Source organism: Camarhynchus parvulus, chromosome 2, assembly GCF_901933205.1.
Source record: "Camarhynchus parvulus chromosome 2, STF_HiC, whole genome shotgun sequence".
NCBI classification, from domain to species: Eukaryota; Metazoa; Chordata; class Aves; order Passeriformes; family Thraupidae; genus Camarhynchus; species Camarhynchus parvulus.
The window spans coordinates 118,416,064-118,434,962 of record NC_044572.1 but is presented as its reverse complement, the minus strand read 5'-3'; the positions used below and the strand labels follow the sequence as shown (position 1 = coordinate 118,434,962).

At 40.1% G+C, this 18,899-nt stretch overlaps 1 protein-coding gene across 8 annotated transcripts in view; it reads right to left on the bottom strand.

The window, feature by feature from the left end:
- The window catches only part of SULF1 (sulfatase 1), a 124,332-nt gene that overhangs the window by 36,681 nt on the left and 68,752 nt on the right, over nucleotides 1–18,899 (bottom strand). For all 8 annotated transcript variants that reach the window (XM_030971105.1, XM_030971104.1, XM_030971107.1 and 5 more), the window contains 2 exons: nucleotides 9,030–9,181; nucleotides 6,831–7,000 (listed from right to left, as the gene is read on the bottom strand). In XM_030971105.1, coding sequence (XP_030826965.1) covers nucleotides 6,831–7,000; nucleotides 9,030–9,181 — 322 coding nt within the window. The remainder of the gene's footprint in view (nucleotides 1–6,830; nucleotides 7,001–9,029; nucleotides 9,182–18,899) is intronic.

The window sequence follows — 18,899 nt, the reverse complement described above, 5'->3', positions numbered from 1 at the left end:
ACCAACCAACCAACCAAACACTGCAGACATAAATCTTAGGGAGAATACTGCTGACTTCTGAAAACTTTTCCATGTAGACAGAGCTCTTCCTGGTCAGTGATAATTTTTTATTGTAACATTTTTTCTTGAAGCAGTTGGAGATATCAGTTAAATGTTATAAGTTGTTATAAGTCCTTGAAAGTCATTATGGCATGGTGTGTCACTGCTTCTATTCGTCCAATTTTGCCAATACTTGTCTGTATTTACAAGTAGTGCTATAAAGTATCACTGACATCTACATTTCCTTGATCCCTCTTTGCACTGGAAGAGTGAAATTGAAGATGTGTGCCATGTCTTCCATGGCCTCCTCTCAGTTCTGGAGTCCATCTGGTGTGGAATGCATTAAATGATCCAGGATCAGCAGACAGTGCCAGTTAGCCCATTATTTCAAGTTATAGTTCTGGCAAGTTGCTACTGTAGTACTTGTCATTCTTGTAGAATATACTAACTTGGGCAAATCTAGATTGGTCTGTTGCTCACTTTTATTTGTCCAGCACACACTGTGAGGAACTTAATACACAGAGACCACTTGGCACTCCCTAAGAGATCTGTTCTGGCACTGGAAGACATTAGATTTGTAAAATTTTGAATTGATACCCTCAGTTAAACTAACAAAAAAAATCCAACCATTATGTAACAATAACAAATGCTGAGCATAGGCACATTTCCATAAAATCATATACATAATGAGAACATTTCACCCTGAGATTTTAGTGATCAGTCCCTATGTGAATAAGTTTAGAGAGAAATTTGCAGTGATAATCAAGTGATCTATAGACTATGGAAGAAATAAAAATTCATGAGCATTAGTGCATTTAAAAAAAAGATTATCCACAAAATCTATAATTTGTCTGTAAACATCAGTTCAAGTAGATACTTATGTTGAGAGAAAAGGAGCAATATTAGCAGTTGCTTCTGTAATCAAAAGGCCTCAGTAACTCTCTCTGACAACATATTTACTATATTAATACATTTAAATTTGAACTTCTAAATTAAGAATGCATCTTATTTGGCTTTTAAGGTACCACAATAACTTTAATTTAGGCAAGAAACAATAAAAATAACCAACAATCCAAAAAAAATGGATGCTTGTATTTGAGAATCTATTAAAATGGGGTCCCCAACCAAATAATTCAGAAACAAATTTCACTAGCTTCTGCTAGTAATTGAACTGAATTGTCATATTTAATGAAATAAATTGAATACAGCCATTTTGCATTATTACAAAAAGATATTTTACACTTAAGAAAGGATTTGGAGAGTACAGAATGTCTAAAGAGCTTCGAGAATTTAGTACAACTTTAAATTAACATTTGCTTTCTAAAAAATTAATCTAAATATATATGTCTCTAACAGATGGGATAATGTGGAGAGAAACAAGTATGTTTCCAAATATTTGTTCAATTGCTCATAGTAAAAATCTGTGTTTTCCCCTATTTGCAACCTCATAATTCCCTCCTGTTTCTATTCAACAGAAGAAATTATGTTCACAAAAATACTGCCTAAAAATGTTGGGTTTGAATAATTCCCTAAAGTTCTCAGGAGGTTTAGTTTAAAGGCTTTGGCTAATCTTCTGTTTGGATTGTGAGTCCTCCAGTTAATGAAAATAATACAGTACATAGATACCAAAAGAACATTTTCATTTCATAAAAATAAAAGTCAACAACATTTTAAAGTAATACCTTTGGTAAAAGTGATTGAGAAAAAAAAATGAATAGTTTCTGTACAGAATTAGCACTTCTATTATTCTTTGAAATATGATTAGCAAACATGGCGTAAGTGGTCATGTTTCTTCAAGTGAAAATAAACAAAGGAAGCAAATTCTTTGTTTCCAGGGAAAGCAGACTTCCAGGTTTAGACACTGTTCTTGGAAAGCAGGAAGCCTAGGTTCTGGGCAAAATTAAAAGTATAAAAAAACAACAAAACAAACCCACAACCAGTGGCCATGGTCATTATTAATGTGAAGTTGAATTTCACCACTCTGGGTCTGCTTTTTTCTGCCTTTTAAAATGGGAATCTTTTAAACCCAGTGATATTTATAGAGCTGTGTATGTGGGGTATGAAAGTTTCGCTCCCCAAGTGTAACACAACTGCTATATTTTAGAATAAAGAAATGAAACAGCTGTTGCCTGTTAAATATAACACCTTTTTCATTTAGGAAACATCATTTGTTGCTCCTGCAGAAGTTAATTGTGCAACTAGAATATTACTTACATATCTTATTTCACAGCATTTCTTCTTGTCTTGTCTTTAAACTCACACTCACAATGACGTGTGTGATGATTGTGATCACTTATCTCTAAGTCAGGAGTCCAAGCAGGCCTCGGGCCAGGAGTGACACTGCACACTGACATGTCAAGATTCATTACTGATGCAAATGCATGATCCCACTCTAATGGCCCCACGTCCACATTACAACAAGAGCCATTGTTACTGACAGATGTTTGAGACTCGGCCTCAGTGGTTCCAGATGCAGCCACCTCACACCCCAAACTTACACTGAAGGCTGCTCTGGGGATCCAGAGCTGCAACATTTCTTTTGATGCTTCACTACTGCAGACCTACACACCTGGTATATCAGCATCCTTCATATGATTTTAAATGGAAATATAAACTTCTGCCTTTCATATCACCTACCTTTTCTTAGCTTGCGAAGTTTTCTCATCTAGTCCAAGATAGATCAGATTCCATTTCTATCTGCTACTCCTAATGTTTCTAGCTTGGCAATAGGATTGTTTCCAGGTAGTCATAAAATCTGGCTGTGAGTCCTCCTGCCATCCCAAGTATTTCAACTCAGTACAGCCAGCAGTGGTTCAGATTTCCATTTTTTACATTCTTCAGTAAACCTGCCTCCTGCAGATTTTTGCTTCTAATGTTCGTTTACTTCACAGCTTATAAACAGCCTAGGTCTGATTCACAGTTCCCCTAAGACTGGCTCACACTGGAAGGTAAAGGGAAGTTAAAAGTGCCAGAGGCCCTGAGCATAACAGATAATTCAGGCTTTCATCAGAGCATCCTTTGAGTCAAAGCTTTCCAGCTCAGCTGTCTGATGAAACAAGATTGTCCTGTAACATAACTTCATATTTAACAACAATGTTTCCAAAGGTCTAACAACCCTACTCCCTAACAGATGATGTTCATTACCACAGCAAAAATCTATGTATTGCTTTCATCTAGTACATCTTCTCTAGTCCCATTTTCTTTCACAGAAATAATGTCTGGGGATAGTTAGAGTACATGCATTAGTATGATTTATTTTCAGAAAATATTTCAATTATTATGGTGATAGCAGCCAGGATAAACCTTCAGAAATATTTTTAGATGTCAGAAATAGGACATACATTATGGAGAGAAGTAGGAGAATGGGAGGGGAAAATGGATGCTTAAAACAATGAAGAGTCTGCTGCTTCCCATAGTTTGTGTTTGATTTTGAACTGGAGTTAATAAGAGTTAACAGAAATCACTTAATAAGCAAACAATGTACACATTATTACTGTTCTTGTCTTTGTAAGACTTTCCATGCCACTCTAGAGCCTGTTTGTGCTGAGGAGGACAGGACTGTAACATAATGATGGCATGTAATTCTTAATTTTCTTTTTGCCTTTGATGTATTTTTCATAAATCTCAAGGACTTTTCTGCTGCATTCATTTGATTTAATTCTTCCCATGTTGATAAGCAAGGAAATGATACCAATAGACGCCCACACTTGAGGGCAGAGCTCTCCCTGGAGTATTTCCTGCCGTGGCCACTCCCTTCTTTATATGTGCCAGTGGAAAACTTCTTCTAAACAAACTTTTGGGCTGTTTTTTGATGTTGATTTTGTTTTGCTTTGTTTTAATTTATGGAGGCAACATTTCAATCTTTAGCAGGCAATTTACCAGCAAAGAGACATCATGTAATTTAAGAGTCTGCTTCAGCTACTGTTCTCTTAAGCAAAACTTCGTACATGTGGTTGACAGGCTATCTTAATCCTTGGTTTGTAGGTATAACCTTCCATCTCAGTTTGTTAAGCCAGCAAGCAGCTTTTGACCTGGTTTCCCTTCTTTGTTGGAGGTAGGCGTTACAGTAACATGATACAGCAACTACATTTTTAAAAACAAAATCCAAGGTCAGATGGCTGTCACCCAAGGTCAGAAGGAAAGAGATTAAAATGCTGCTTGACCACCAAGGAAGAAAACCTAAGGGTTAAATGTTCAGATTACACAAACCTTGGCAGGAGGGATTTTATTGTTCTTGTTCTGTTTTCATAGGGAACACAATATTTCTGTGAGAACTGAACATCTCATATCTTTCAGAGCACGTTGCTCTTATTTTTGATAGAGAAATCAGTTGGAATCTTCAGCCACCCAAACTCAAATTAGCAGTTTATCTTCAATTTGTCTCATTTCTCAGTCTGCAGACTGAACTTTAACACATGCAGTCAGTCAGTGCAATAAGAAACACAAAACAAGCCAGCAAGGATCTCTTGAGGTCATTGGAGAAAAAACTCTTTGCAAGAAGCTTGCCAAGAAATCAACAGCACCAGAAGAAAAGAAGCACAGCTGAGTGCTCTCACAAGTAGCCTAGCAGAGCAAGGTATTTAGACCCCAAGAGTCCACAAAAATAAAAATTAATTTTAGCTAGAATTTTGCTTAATCTTTGCAGGTGACATGTAACCTGTATATAAGAGGGAGAGGTAGTTAAAAATTTGGAGACTAACTAAAGCCTTTTGTTCTACCAGCACAAGCTAGAAAACAAGCAGGCTGAAAATACCAAGCAGCAAAAAGTGTCAAGAGCATGATAAACCAAAACAAGTTCCTACAAGCACTTGTCAGAAGGGAGCAAGGAGCCTTAAATGAGTTGCTTTGGCCTGGGGAGAGGTAGGGTGAGATACAATGATTCAGTGCTTTTCTCCCAGACACCGTCCCCACAGCTAAGCGGAAGCAGTTTGGATCCTGCCCTCCTGTATGATGGATAGTCCCCCAGCGGGCAGGATGGCTTGCCTGAGGCCAGGCAGTCTGTGCCACTAAATGGGAGACAATCTGTTGAATGGAGTGAGAACAAATAGATATAACTCTCTTGCAGTGAAAAGCGGCAATTGAAAGGAGACATGGGAGAAATCCTTTCAATTTGATATAGTGACTATTCATTACTCTTCACAGAATGGGAAGTAGGGGACACAGGTGGCATAATGAAGCTCCAGGTTTTAGAAGGAAATGAAAAGTGGCCCTTTGTCCCGAGTGCACAAAGTGACACTGTGGAACTTGTTGCCACAGGATGACGGGGCTGCCACCAGAGTTTAAAAAGAGATTAAACCAATGCAAAGAGAATAGGGCACACTGACCAGGATGCTTCACCTAAACTCATGATTTTCAGAAGCTAGAAAAACAGCAGAAAAAATATGTGGTTTTACTTTCCCCTTTGCTCCACCATTGTTCCCTGCTACTTTCTGCTGGAGCACATAATTCAGGACTGAGAACATTCTTCCATACCACCCAATATAAAAGGTTTCATGTATTCGTGTCTACCTTATTTATCAACTAAAATCTCAACTTTATTAGTTCCCTATATGGGTAGAAACTACGTTGAATATCTAAGTAACTACAAAATATTGCCGACTGGTTTGCGTTACTTGCAAAATCTGGTCTCAGGAATGTGGGATCATGGAGAATATAAGATTATAAGGTCAGGGAAACTGGCATATCTAGAAAGTAGCTGTCAGTAAGAGGATAAAAGATGCAAAACAACAAAAATGTAACCATGTGCCATGAACAGCAAATCTCTTTCTGGCCCCAACCAGTGATCAGTTTATCCATGCAGTTCATGCAGTAACTACTACTCCTAGAAATTTTAAAGTATTTGATGTAAGTTGAAAAACCATCCTGGTATGTGAACTACTGCAGAGTGTCCAAAATACAATTTTTAGACCAAGGAGCTTTCCCATTGTATAATGAAATTGATTTATCCTCATTTTGAGAGGACAAATAAATGCACAATCCAGCTGAAATATTTTATAAAGATGTTTTTTGTGATTTTGTTGTTGTTATTGTGTTGTTTTTTAAAGATGTGCAAATACATTGTTACAGAACAAATGGAAAGACTGACCTACAAACCCATGGGAGACAAAAGTGCAATGGAAATCTTCCATAGCCTCTCACTATAATGAAAAGGACCCAGAATTTTCAAAATTGGTAGGAAGCAAGATGAGGAATCCACAGATGTGGACCCTCCACAGATTTTTACCTGAGCTTGCTTTTTCTTCTAGAAACAAAATGAAGAGTTGGGGGTTTTTGTTATAGTTTAATCACCAGAAAAGATTAAGCGTGTTATTTAAAAGTGTAGTCTGATAGGCTATTTTGGGAATCTGCCAGTATCTAGTGTATAAACAAATCTGGTGCACTCAAAAGCTTCAAAAGGGTGTTTTTACTCTCAATGCATTCAGTTAGTTAGAGCCCAGGAAGCACATATCTTAGAGGGAAACGAAGGAAGTAATATCTTTCCAACAGATCCTGACCTGTGTCTACATATTTTCAGGGTATTGTAAGAAGCTGCCCTTACAAAGCCAAATACTGACCTTTTAATCTCCCACAACTTCCCAGGAGGAAAAGAGCTTCTCTCTGCTTTAATAATGGTCAGAGCTGTCACTCTCCCCCGCAAAAGGAACAAGCACAGCAAAAGAAACAAGCAAACATTCTCTGCTTACATGAGTGTCTTATATTTGAATTCCCTGCTCCTGAGCTGTCTCCAAAAACAAATTCCTTGCAGAAGCAGACACAAGGAGTGGGTCTGGCAGTGTGTGAGTTTCACTTACATGTGCTGTGAAGCATTGGGGTAGAGCTCTGAGAACTGCGGTGCAGAATCCTCGGGGCCATGGGGTGCAGCGTGGCTGATGACCATCATTATGGGCCTATGGGGATATATCCTCTTAGACATTCTGAAGTAATTAATGCTCTCATTAGTGATTAGGTCTGTGAAGTAGTCCTGGAACATACGATTAACACAAAGCAAAAGTTACAAAATGCATGATTAATTAGATCACATACTATCATGTTATTATGTTATTTTTCAAGTCCTCATTAAAGCTCAGATCAGGAAGTAAAAGCATACCATCAAAGAGATGTATGATTTGAGGGAGCATAGGGGAGACTGAGCAGTAATTACTTTCTTAAGCAGGCAATGCCACATAAAATGAGACAGTATTTTGCAAATCAGATACAACAGAAAGTATAAAGTAAATTTGATTCTCAGATTTGGTAATATAATGCTAAGTAACATTTAAAATCACAGACTGTACTGACAAAGATATGTTTCTTAAATTTCATTGATAAAACACCTCACAAGGTAATGGCTCCCAAATAACATTGAAACTTAATCTGGTTTTATGTTTACATAAACCTTTATAGTTCAGACTATACTTTTGCATATGTACAAAGTGGAAGACAGCTACAACAGGCAACAGATTGCAAAAACTCTTAATCAAAGAAATTGCAAATGAGAATGCAGGGAGCAGTTAAATTCCTGCGGGCTCTGTTCATTTAACTGTGCAACTTTAAGCAGTGCAGCTGCTGAGATTAAGGTTGTGACTTGCTAATAAACTGGCTTAACCCACAGCTAAGGTGGCAAATGGAAGCCTACAAGGAAAAGGGAGGAAATGGAACTAAGAAAAAAAGATGAAAACTTAAATTAAACCACCTGCCACCTTGGAGTATTCACCGTTGGCCTGGAGGTCTAGCTCGGGCTTCATTGAGAAAGTGCTGAGACAATGTTTGTAATTTCAAGCACTTCCAGGCATGACTAATCTTATGTTGTGGATTCGAGGCCCTGAACAGCTGCAAAAGCAGAGCCTGAGGGACAAGGTCTGTGTCCATGTCAGTGCTAGGACAAGGCAACCAGCTGTGACCTCCTCGCTCACCCGCTCCCTGTCCCCTGCCCCTGCCCCTCTCCTGCAGCATGCTTGGAACATGCACAGTAGCCTGCCTGCTACAAACCCTGCAAGCGTATGCATGAGACAGTGAGTGATCCTTTAGTTTCCAAAATGGGTAATGGGTGTGAGGTACCAGGGCTGTGATAATTTCTGGGTTTGTGGCCTGAGTGAAATGCCTGTATGACTGCTCTCCCAAAGCATCTACTCCCCTCCTGTTCCTCTGTTTATTCTAGCTACATACACAGAGAGTGTAAGGAATGTATAACTAACCAGTATTCTATATTTCCTTTTTTGTTTTACTCTGCATAAATATATAATCAGTATAATGTAATTTCTATGGATGGGAAAATCAGAAACAGGCGTCACTAGTTTCCAATAAAAACTCATTACATGGGTCAGAAACCACAGCTGCAACATCTGTATCATCTTCCTCGAGCTGCAATTTGAGGAAATTCCAGATTGCTGTTTGCAGGCTGGTCTGTCTGAGATCTGCCCTCCTAAGCCTTTCCAAGAAACTTCATGGCAGTGGGCAGGTCCCCTTGGCATACTTTCCACACTTTGTCAAGAGCACAAACAAGCTCTGAACTTTTCCAACGGCCGTGTTCTTGCCCTTATCTACTCTCATAGTCATATCCGGAGTCTGACACCACAGGCATACAGCCTTTCTTTGGTGTGCACTCTATAATGGAAAACAACATTAACCAAGGCTCTTCTGTGGGTAACAACTGACAACACTCAGCAAACTTTAAAGTTCAGGAGTGCAAGGGACACAATCCTTTTTGGGAAAGGCTTTTATTTACTCTTTGCTTCTGCCACCAAAACATCACCTTCTGTCAGGGAGAGAGAGGGAGGGAGGGGAGGAAGGAGGGAGCATCACCAGGCTCCACTGAAGAGCCTTGGGAACATTCTTCTGTTGAGTGATTAATATTCTCAGGTGGAAATTGATCTGAAATGCCCTGGAGAGAAAATGACATCTCAATTTCATGGTTATAGTTGTTTAATTAATTAATTATCTGGTTAATTAATGATCTGAAAAGTTATTTTTATATGGATTAATCATGCGGCATTTATGTGTCTGGAAAATACCTTTGCATAATCAAATCCGTGCTTCTCTTTGTTACCATTGCGAGAAATGGTGTAATTATAGAAGCGAGAGTTCTTCACTAATCCAACCCACTCTCTCCACCCAGGAGGGATGTAGCTGCCATTGTATTCATTGAGGTATTTCCCAAAAAAAGCTGTGAAGTAAAAAAAAAAAAAGAACACACACACACACGCATGAGGCTTTGCAATCCAAGTCTTTTAGTCTGAGTCAAAAGAACGTATGAATGAAGAGAAAATGTGTTAGAATGAGTCAGAGTTGCTTTACCAAAAATCTTCCTTTTATAGCTCAGAGGGTTTTGAAATTAAAATAAGTTATTTCCAGACTTTTATGAGAGTTGAAAGCCTTCATGACTCTATGTTTTATTCTTAATCTTTTGGAATCTAGTGATCATGTGAAATATTTTCAGGGTTTCTTTTAGAAAAAATATGTTCCTCTTGGTTTCCAGTTGAATATGAAATAAAAGCTCAGTGCCCAGAGGAAACATCTGAGAAACACCTTGTGGTTTTAAGCAAGTCCTGTGATGTTTCAGAGCTTGGCTTCTGACTTTTTGAAAGTTCAGGCTTGCTATCCTGGCTGCATTTGCTGGTTTGATAAAAGGTCTGGGAAGCACAGATCTCTATCCCATTAGGACATGTTCGGGTAGATCAGGAAGGGATCCCCACCCTGCTTTGCTGCCACATCATCTCTAAGACAAAACTTACAAAGGGGTAAAGTCTTCGAGGTCAAAATCCTTTACCTGGCCTGCCAAATTCCACGTATGTTTTCCCCTTAGTTCAAGATTACAAGTCAGAACCCACTCAGAATGAAAATTTCAGCCTCTGCTGTAGGTTTATAGGTGCTCCTGCCAATTCCTCTGCAAGGAACTGGGAAGCAAAGCAGTCTTACAATGCAGCAGGCTCCCATCTATCCAGGAGTTGTGGATTGCCTGTGGCAAAGATACACAGACACCAAAAGCCAGCCAACTGCCCTTGGAAGGGAGCATTAATGCTGGCATGGGACCCTGGCAAATGCAGCCACTTTGCTTCTAGGGAAAGACGGGTATGGGAGGTCTTTAGCTGCTTATGTATGGTCTGTGACCTGGACAGAATAGTCAGTTTGGATGGGTCCATTCTGCTTTTCCACTGCCTGGGGACTGCAACGACAAAACACCTGATCAGGTCTGCCATGTGGGCTTTTTGGGATTTATTATCTCCAGTTCAATCCCAGTGACCTACTGGGGTGCCTCAATATCTTCACTGTTCCCCCTTTTAATTGTCTTGAGGTTTACAAGCCCCTGGAGTGTCACCTGTGCCAGCAGTTCTGCTGCTTCTGTCCCCAGCAGTCTTCACACTCCTGGTGCTCACAAAATCAGACACCACTGAGGAGGAGGGAATGACAGAGACCTCTCCCTTTTCAGGGACAGAGCTCTTCACTGCTGTCCCTGCACCCCTCACAATGCCCAGTCTCTGTCCTTGCTGCCAGCCCCAACTCATCAGTCAGGCCTGTCTGCAAAGAGCTGCTGCCCAGAGATGCTGTCCCTCAGCTGGGCAGTGGGACATACCTTGAATCTCTGTGCTTGTTTTCTACTAGGAAGTGAAGTCACATTGGAAAGCCTCACATCCAACCTAGACACATTCAATCTAACCAAAAAAAGCACATTTGTGGAACGGCTAAAATAACTCAGATCTGATTGATGTGGGCATGGTGAACTTTTTGGGAAAACCGGTGGAAAAATCAAAATGTTTGTAATTAGGACTTGTCTGAGGCAACACAAATATGATGCAATTCAATCAGGGAACTGCCAAATGCCAAATGTAACCAGAGATTACAGTCATATATAATGTTACTTTCCTATACCACGTGGAATGTGACATATAAACAAATCCTACAGACACTAGACCAGGCTTCCAGCTCTTCTTCCCACAGCCACCAAGAAAGCAATCCAGCTTGTCTCCTTTTTTATCCTGAGGCCTACCAGAAATCAAGAACTGTGAGGTGAAGAGGGTGACAGTGAGCAGGGAATACGTGCCCAGCACTATTGTCTCCTGGAATGGAAACCATACCTCTCATCTAAGGCAGCCAAACTGGTTTAACCTCTCAGTCAGATATCATGGGAAAGCATATGGGTAAAGGCTGAAATTCTGTGAGAAGGGAAACCAAGGAAAAAGGAGAAGGGAAAGAGGAGTCAGAAAGAGACAACAGTGAAGAAAATATGGGAGACTGATGTAACTGAGGGAGAGGAAGAATCATTGAGCTGAGCAAAACCAAGGGCAGTCGGTGGTTACAGGGGAAATCTGAGGTCAGCCCTTCTGAGTGCCATCCCAGGTCTACCAGCAGCTTCTGTATGATTTTGGGAGAACCTCTGTGTGCTGTGCTCACCAGTAAAGGGCTCTACTGCCAACCTGTCTCTCACAAATATCAGAGGCTTTCAAATTGTGAAATGGAAGCTATGACAATTTATCATATAGGATGGTTTGACTGCCCCACGTATTATAAGATTGACTCACTTGGAGACCTGGACTCTGCTATTTACAGTCTTGCCAAACTTTAATCATTAGTGGTGATAGTTTCCATGCTGACTCAGGCTGTATTTTGCTCTATGGAACCTTTTAGCCAAACAGTCCAGTAATTTCCAAGAAAAAGACTGGGGAAAAAGAAATGGGTTCACCCATTTAAAAATAATTGTCAAACTTTTCTATAACAAGTTCTAGTGTCTGTAGGTTTTATAAATAACAGAGGTGGCTATGAAGATGACCAAGCTCAGAAAAACTGTAGCACACAGATGATTACTCCACCTTCTCACTTTAGCGTCACAATGGAATGTTCCTCTATGGATTTCAGAATGTTCCCAGAATTTAATTTTTGGCATTAAAAAAAGCCATCAGCTTCTCTCACTCCTGATTCTCTCTTTTGGTGTTCATTACCTGAGAGAAAGCCACCAGCATAAAATGAAGAGATGAAATGATCTGGGGCATAAGGATGAGAATAGATAAACTGATTTTGGAAAAGAAAGGATGGCTTGGAGCTGGGGAGAACCAATTCATCTTGGAGTTTTCTTGCTTTAGATTACTTAATTTTCTAACTTTAAAAATGTTTTGTTAGAAACCTTTTGGCCTGCTGAACCCCATATTTCAGTTCATATTATGAGACCTCGGATTGACAGCCTGAACCATTCACCTTTGTGTTGGCAATGATTTAGTATTTTATCATAAAAATAATCTCAGTGCTGTCAAATTTTAAGCAGCTCCCTGAGTGACAGTTTGCAGAAATAGATGTTTCCCCCTGTTTCTGTGTAAAGCAATTCCCATGTCAAATGTGTAGCAAAGACCTGAATACTAGAAGAAACAGTGGCTGTGACCATGGATCATATTTGCCAAAATGCTTTAACCAAAAATGGTTTATTGGTCATGAACTCAAGAGGATATGAGTAATTAGACAGATGAAGGGAAAAGCCAGGCTTTTACTGAATACAAGTGTTCAGTCCTTGCACCATGTGGTCTTTTGAGTACTACTGAGAATAGGACAGGGCAAGTCGGTCAGAACTGGGGTCCAGCACCATCAGTTAGTGTCTGGCCCTTCAGGCTCTGAATGAAGACAAGTGCCAGAGTAAAAGGAAAGCACAGTGTCCATGGGACCAAATAACAATCAGCAAGTAATCACCATGGGTGTCCCAGTTGCTTTTTGTTCAACCAGAGGACTGTTAAAGAGTCAAGCACTATGGAATACGTCAAAGAACTGCCCAGGAACTGACACTGTGATGTGCAGATATCTTTGCTGGGTTGTAGAGTCACCCCCTGTCTTTAACTTAGCTGTAGCCCAACACTTGCTGAATTGCCCAAGTCTGAGAACCAACTGGAAAGCCTCAGCTTCAGAAGCTGCTTGGACTCAGCAGTTTGGGTTTAGGAAGGGTTTAGGATGCCATTTCTGCTTGTAATTAGTAAAATGGAGATTATGACTCAGTGGGTAAAAGCCTCATTAAAAAGTAATGCCATTTCAAGGGACATCTTTTCATTATTATGTGTAACAGCCCCCACAGGGATAGCAGCAAAGATAAATGCTTACTTTTGAATTTTAATAAGACAATTTTTATCTGCATTCTGTCAGTTTTGCTAACTGTTCCCAGGACACATTGTTATTTTCTAATCACATGTAGTGTAGCTTTGTATACCAGAATAATTGTATTCTGTATTAGTATGTTCAATTATGTTTATGCAAACAACAACACATGGCATGGTGAACAATTTTACAGACATCTCTGTGTCTCTGGAGGGGCTGCAGAATATACATGTCTGGTACCTGACATGAACAGATGCCTTAAGGCAAGGTTTTGTTTTCCCTTTTACAATTAGCTAATGATTTCTGTACTGGACTGAGAGATCCAGAGGGTTGAAAAGGGTGCAAGACAAATATAATTTGATCCAGGGGATCTCTAATGCTTACAGCTGAGTGTGATTCAAATTCTCGTAATTCCCAGGACTTCTCTTCCCAGCACTTTTTACAAGCAATTATGACTAATATTTACAGTATTACACAATAGAGTTAGTCTTCTAACTCGTGTCAGCGTTAGTGGATTAGTGCACAGGTGAACTGGGCTGCATCTACTAGTGAGACATCTCTGCACTTCCATGGATCAAAGGACATATATTATGTTCTACACCCTTGTTATTTGTTGAGGCTTATGGGAACGTTTCCGAGTTAAAACAAATGCAAACCTTTAAAAAGCCACACTGCAGAAAGGTTTAGTCACTGTGACCCAGACAAGAGCTTTAAGCAGGCAGCCCACTTCCTTTTACAAAGTCAGGAAACCATTCACTGGAGTTGCAGGGCACTGTTTATACGACATTTCAGGACTCAAACACAGCGATTCTATGGTTCTGTGGACAGAACCCAACATAACTTCAGCTTCCGAATCATTTCAGTAAATTCCTCTTTGCTGTCTTCCCATTATGCAAGCCATAGATTCAAACCCTAGAAGTTTATTTTTTCCCTTCTCTTGAAAAATTGCAGAGGATTAGCGTATCATGTCACAGGAGCATGGAAAGCCAGCTCAGTATGCCAGCACTGCATAGGAAATTAAATAAGCATTGTCCCAAAAAATGTGGTGAGGAAACTGAGGCACCAAGAGGTTAACCTTCAGCTAGACCCAAGTCACGCAGGAAGCCTGTGGCATTGCCAAGAATATAATTCAGATTTCACGGTTCCCAGTCTTGTAACTTAAACGCGGTAGAAAACCTCAGGTTTTCTACTTTTTCTCCAGTTTTGTGGGTCTTTCCCAGTTGCTGCCAGGTTTACCATTGCAACTAAAAAGAACATTAAGGATTTTATAACTCAGCAGTTGCAAAAGGCATTAGCCTATAACTTGATATAGCAATTGTTAGCCTGGGTGATGTCTTTAACAAAGCCTGTATTATGGGCCAAGCTGGTAGCACTTTCCAATATTGATGTTGTCTGACACTTCTCATTATAAGACCCTGTTTTCAGTTGCTTATAACTCTCTTATACTTGGACTTAAATTTTCCACACTGGATGTCTGCCTCAGGCTGAATTTTTTGAAACTTTTTAGCCCAAACAGTAGCCATCTTTGAGAACCACAGTAATGGAAAAGGAATTAGGCTTAACATCTGAAAAAAATTATATGAGATTTCATTTGATAGCACTTACATGCTCTGCACTGAGAGCAGGAGCTCTGCGAAAGGCATGATGGTCTCTCTGTCAAGGAGGCATCTATTAGAATCCTTTGAATTAAGCCCTGCAATTTTTATGTGCTGGAGATCTGGACACCTCAGGATATTTATTCCCTGTCCACCTGTGAGTGGTGTCAGTAGGAGGGAGAAAGTTGATTGAAATGCAGAGGGCAGGAGGTGACCCGATAAGGACAAGCAGTCTGAGGAATGCCAGGAAATCCAGCAAAGGAGCTGAGGGGGGGGAAGAAGCAGTGGGGGCTTGGGGCCCCAGGACTGGCAATGTCAACCAAGAACTGGGACAATGAGTGCAGGAAGGAGAAAGAAGCTGATTGACAAGGAGGGTGGGAGAAGCAGATTTGCTGATCAGGCTGGAAAAGGAGATCGTTAATGGTAAGCAGTGGGAACAGGACATGTCTGTCAAGAACTGACTGGACCTGAGAGAGAAGGGAGGGAAAGAGGGAGAGAGGGAGGGAGGGAATGACTTGAGGACAGACAGGGGACAGGGCTCAGAGGAGAGGCCAAGGTGATGACTTGCAGGGCCAGAAAGCTGAGGAGTGGACACTGCACTGCCTAATGGGGTAGGATGGAGGGAGTCAGAAGAGCTTTTTGTCAGAGTCTCCACTCTGTGCAATGTCTGAAAGGACTCAGCAACGTCTGAAAGGACTCCTGGGTCTCGCTGGTTCCTGCCCTTCATAAGACATCTGGAAACCTACAGCAGCATGCCCAGCCCACTTTGCTTAGTTTCTCAACAAGCGAGCAGTGGAAGGAGGCAGATGGGATATGAAACCCCCTGATCCTTGCTGATGTGGATATTAGCACTGTGTCCTTTGATAGAACTAGTCTGTCTTTTCAAATGGAGGAAATTTCACCCTCCATAAAGTGGTATGTTGTTATGTAGTCAAGGACTATAATTTGGCCATGTGAACAAGAGATGAAGTGGTTGCATAGAAATGTTCTACCCAGTTTTTCCTAAATTAAGCACTTGAATGCATAAACTTGTTAAAAGTCCTTTAGTGTATGGTTTTCTGCATGATATTTAATAGCACAGAATTCTGCTTTAAGCATAAGTAGGCAGATATACTGTGGTTTTTGATGAGGTCCTGGAGAGAAACTAAAAAAGTTTCACTTCACATGATACCATAGAACTAGAAAATCCTGCATATTATTCTTTTGGCCTTTTTCCTCTTCTACATTTCACTTTCTGTGGACTTTGTGCATACATTCAGCATATTTCACTTTCATTTATACATTTTTTCATAGACAGAAAGTGCAAATTATTCTGAAAATGTCAACTTATTTTTAATTATTTAAAATATTTACAGATTAAATTATGTTTGATGTTTCCCAGAATATTTCATACCAATTAAGAAAGAACCTGAAAACTCAGAGTTCTCTCTCCTTATTTTCACTTTAGAAATAATCTGAAAACCAAGACTTATTCTCTGCTCACTCATTCCCACCCCTGTATCATATTGTGCCACCCTCTCTGCTCTGAAAGGGTGCATGAGGCAGGATACAAATTAGGTCACTGAAATGATGCAGATTAAAAATAGCAAGTGCTGGCAGTGATTTGTACTGCAAGGCTGTGAACAGGAAACACACTGGCTTTGCCTCCAGAGGAAACTTATTGTCTGCCCACACCTTCAGGAGGCATAGCTTTTGCTCTCTTCATGAAAGATTAACATGTCCCTGTGTGTCAGAAGGGAATGGTGCACAGTTCAAATGCTCCTTAGCTTTCAGCTTCCTGTCATCTCAGTGCTTTATTAGTTCTTTGTTCATTACACTAAGAAATGTACCCATAAGTGACAGATGTCAATGGGCACACTGACATGTGCTGTTGAACACATTAGCCAGTTGTCAACCAAGTGACCATTTCTGTTCATCACTGCACAGAAGTCTCTGACTAATGTCAAAACATGCCAGACAGGGGCATCTTGGTGTCACTTCTTGAGTTTGGAGTTTTACAAATGAAGCCATTTAGGAATTAACATTTGAGCTACTTAACTTTGCATGTTACTGATTTTGTCCCACAAATGACATCAGAGCACTCCCATGCAGGAATCTTGAATGTTATTCTAATCAGTAGATACATCTGAGCAAGAAATAAAATCCTGGGAAATACATCTTCCCAAAGACAATTCCAGAAAGTGCAAGCAAATAATTGCCTAATTTGGTGGTCCCTGTTCTTGCAGGTGGGATTCCATGAAGGGAGAGCCTGGTCCTGTGTTTGGCATGATGCTGTGAGACTGTCAGCAGCTGCTGAGCCTAGGCAGAGTCCTGCTCCCTCCTGCACAGTTACACTGGCTGTGAAGGGCTAACAGGAGAGAGGATTAGAGAGTAGTAATTCTACAAAGTAACATTAAGCAGAGAGGGTTTAGAGTGTGTAGGTGTGTTAAGACAGGGTAAGAATTTTAAACTTATACTTCTTTTCATGTTTGCAAAGGGATGAAACTTCAGCTGGTAAAAATGTAAAATCCTGCAGTATGCAAAGTATGACCCACTACTTAAAAAGAAAATCTTAATTTTATTTATATCTTCTGAATGTTGGCTATTCTCATGTGATGGTTTGTCTTCTAAAATACCAAGATTATGCTTGGCTGCTGCTCAATTATTAAGATGTAGCACAATCCCTCTTTCCTACTAATGAAGCCAAGGTTGCACTTCTGGGGTTTTCCTTTGTGTTTGTGTAGGTGAATGACAAAGGGAATCAGCTACAGCAAAGGGTGCATCTGAGAGGCAAGACTACGTGCTGTAGGACTGGGACAGAGCAGTAGAAGATAAAGAAATTATGAGACTGAAAGAACAGCAAATTACCAGCCAATACTTTGGAAAGCACAAAGCAAAATCTCTAACTCCTGCAGTTAATAAATTTATGAATTAAACTTCCAAATATAAATATCTGAAGGAATATCTACTGATGTTAAAAACTATGAGATGAAAGAAAACTTCTCAAACATTTCTCACAATTTCAAAAATATCTGAAAGTGAGGGACCCTTTCTCCTCTCTAGTGTGACTGCCTGGATCCTATGTAATTAAAACAAATGTCATCACTGAAATTCTCCAGACTGGCTTTGTTTTCTCTTTCTACCTCTTTGTGCCTTCTCTGCTATGTCCTACAAATTCAAATTTAATATTACCAGTTTTGTGGACAATCAATAAGCTGTGTGGTTGGTTCTCTGCTTCATTAACATACAGCTTGTGAATAAGGGAAACTGTAAACATTGAAACATCCTTAATAGTTTTGGAAAATTATAATTAGAAGCAAAAGTGGTTTTTGTTTGGCAGTGTCATTTCTGAATATTGTCTGCCCTGCTACTGCCTAGTATTGTTTCTGAGTGCTGCCTGCCTTGCTAGTGTCCAGCACAGTCTCTGCCTATGATTTAGCACTGACATACAATCTTCAAAAAGGACATTTCCATGAAATGCAACGTTGCCCTTAGGTCACATCAGAGCAGAAGAATAAAACTGAAAAAGGAAAGAAAAAACCATTCTGTCCTCTGCCAGGTTTCCCCACTGGGCTCTAATTATAACCGCAGTTTATTAGAGCACGTTTCAGACCTCACTTTAAAGGGCCTGCTGTGCTTGTGTGGAGTCCTCGTGGCTTCAGCAGAACTCCCCTCATAACAGCCTGCCCACATGTGATCAATTGCAATAGAGGGGGCTCAGTAAGGGCTGCTGCAGGTTTAGACAATGGATGCTTTATAGATATCGAAAACTGTTTGGAGCAAACAGAAGTGAGGACATTGTAGAAATGCTCTCCCACCCCTATATTGCCATTGCTATGTATTAATTTGATCCTATGCAAAAAATGCATAAATTCTCATTACTACAGAGTACCAGGCTGGAGATATTGTACATTGTCTCATCCCGACTGGAGCTCTCTGGTCAGGTGCCTTATCAGGATTGTCACCAAACTGTGACTGGCCTGAGTCATTCATTTCTCTTTGTGTGTCTCAGTTTCCCATTGAAGAGGTTGTTGATTTACTGTCAAAACACGTAGAAAGGCACCGGGTAAGTATCTGTAACATCTGCAACCTCTCTCCAGAGTTTCCTCATTTTCACTCCCAATTATTCTTGACTCCCAGGTATTTTTGAGTCATTATAATTTTACTAAACTTTCTAGCTGTGAAGTGTAGATTATTACTTGGCTAGCAGACTTTTGGTGACTTTTTAATAAGGCAACACTA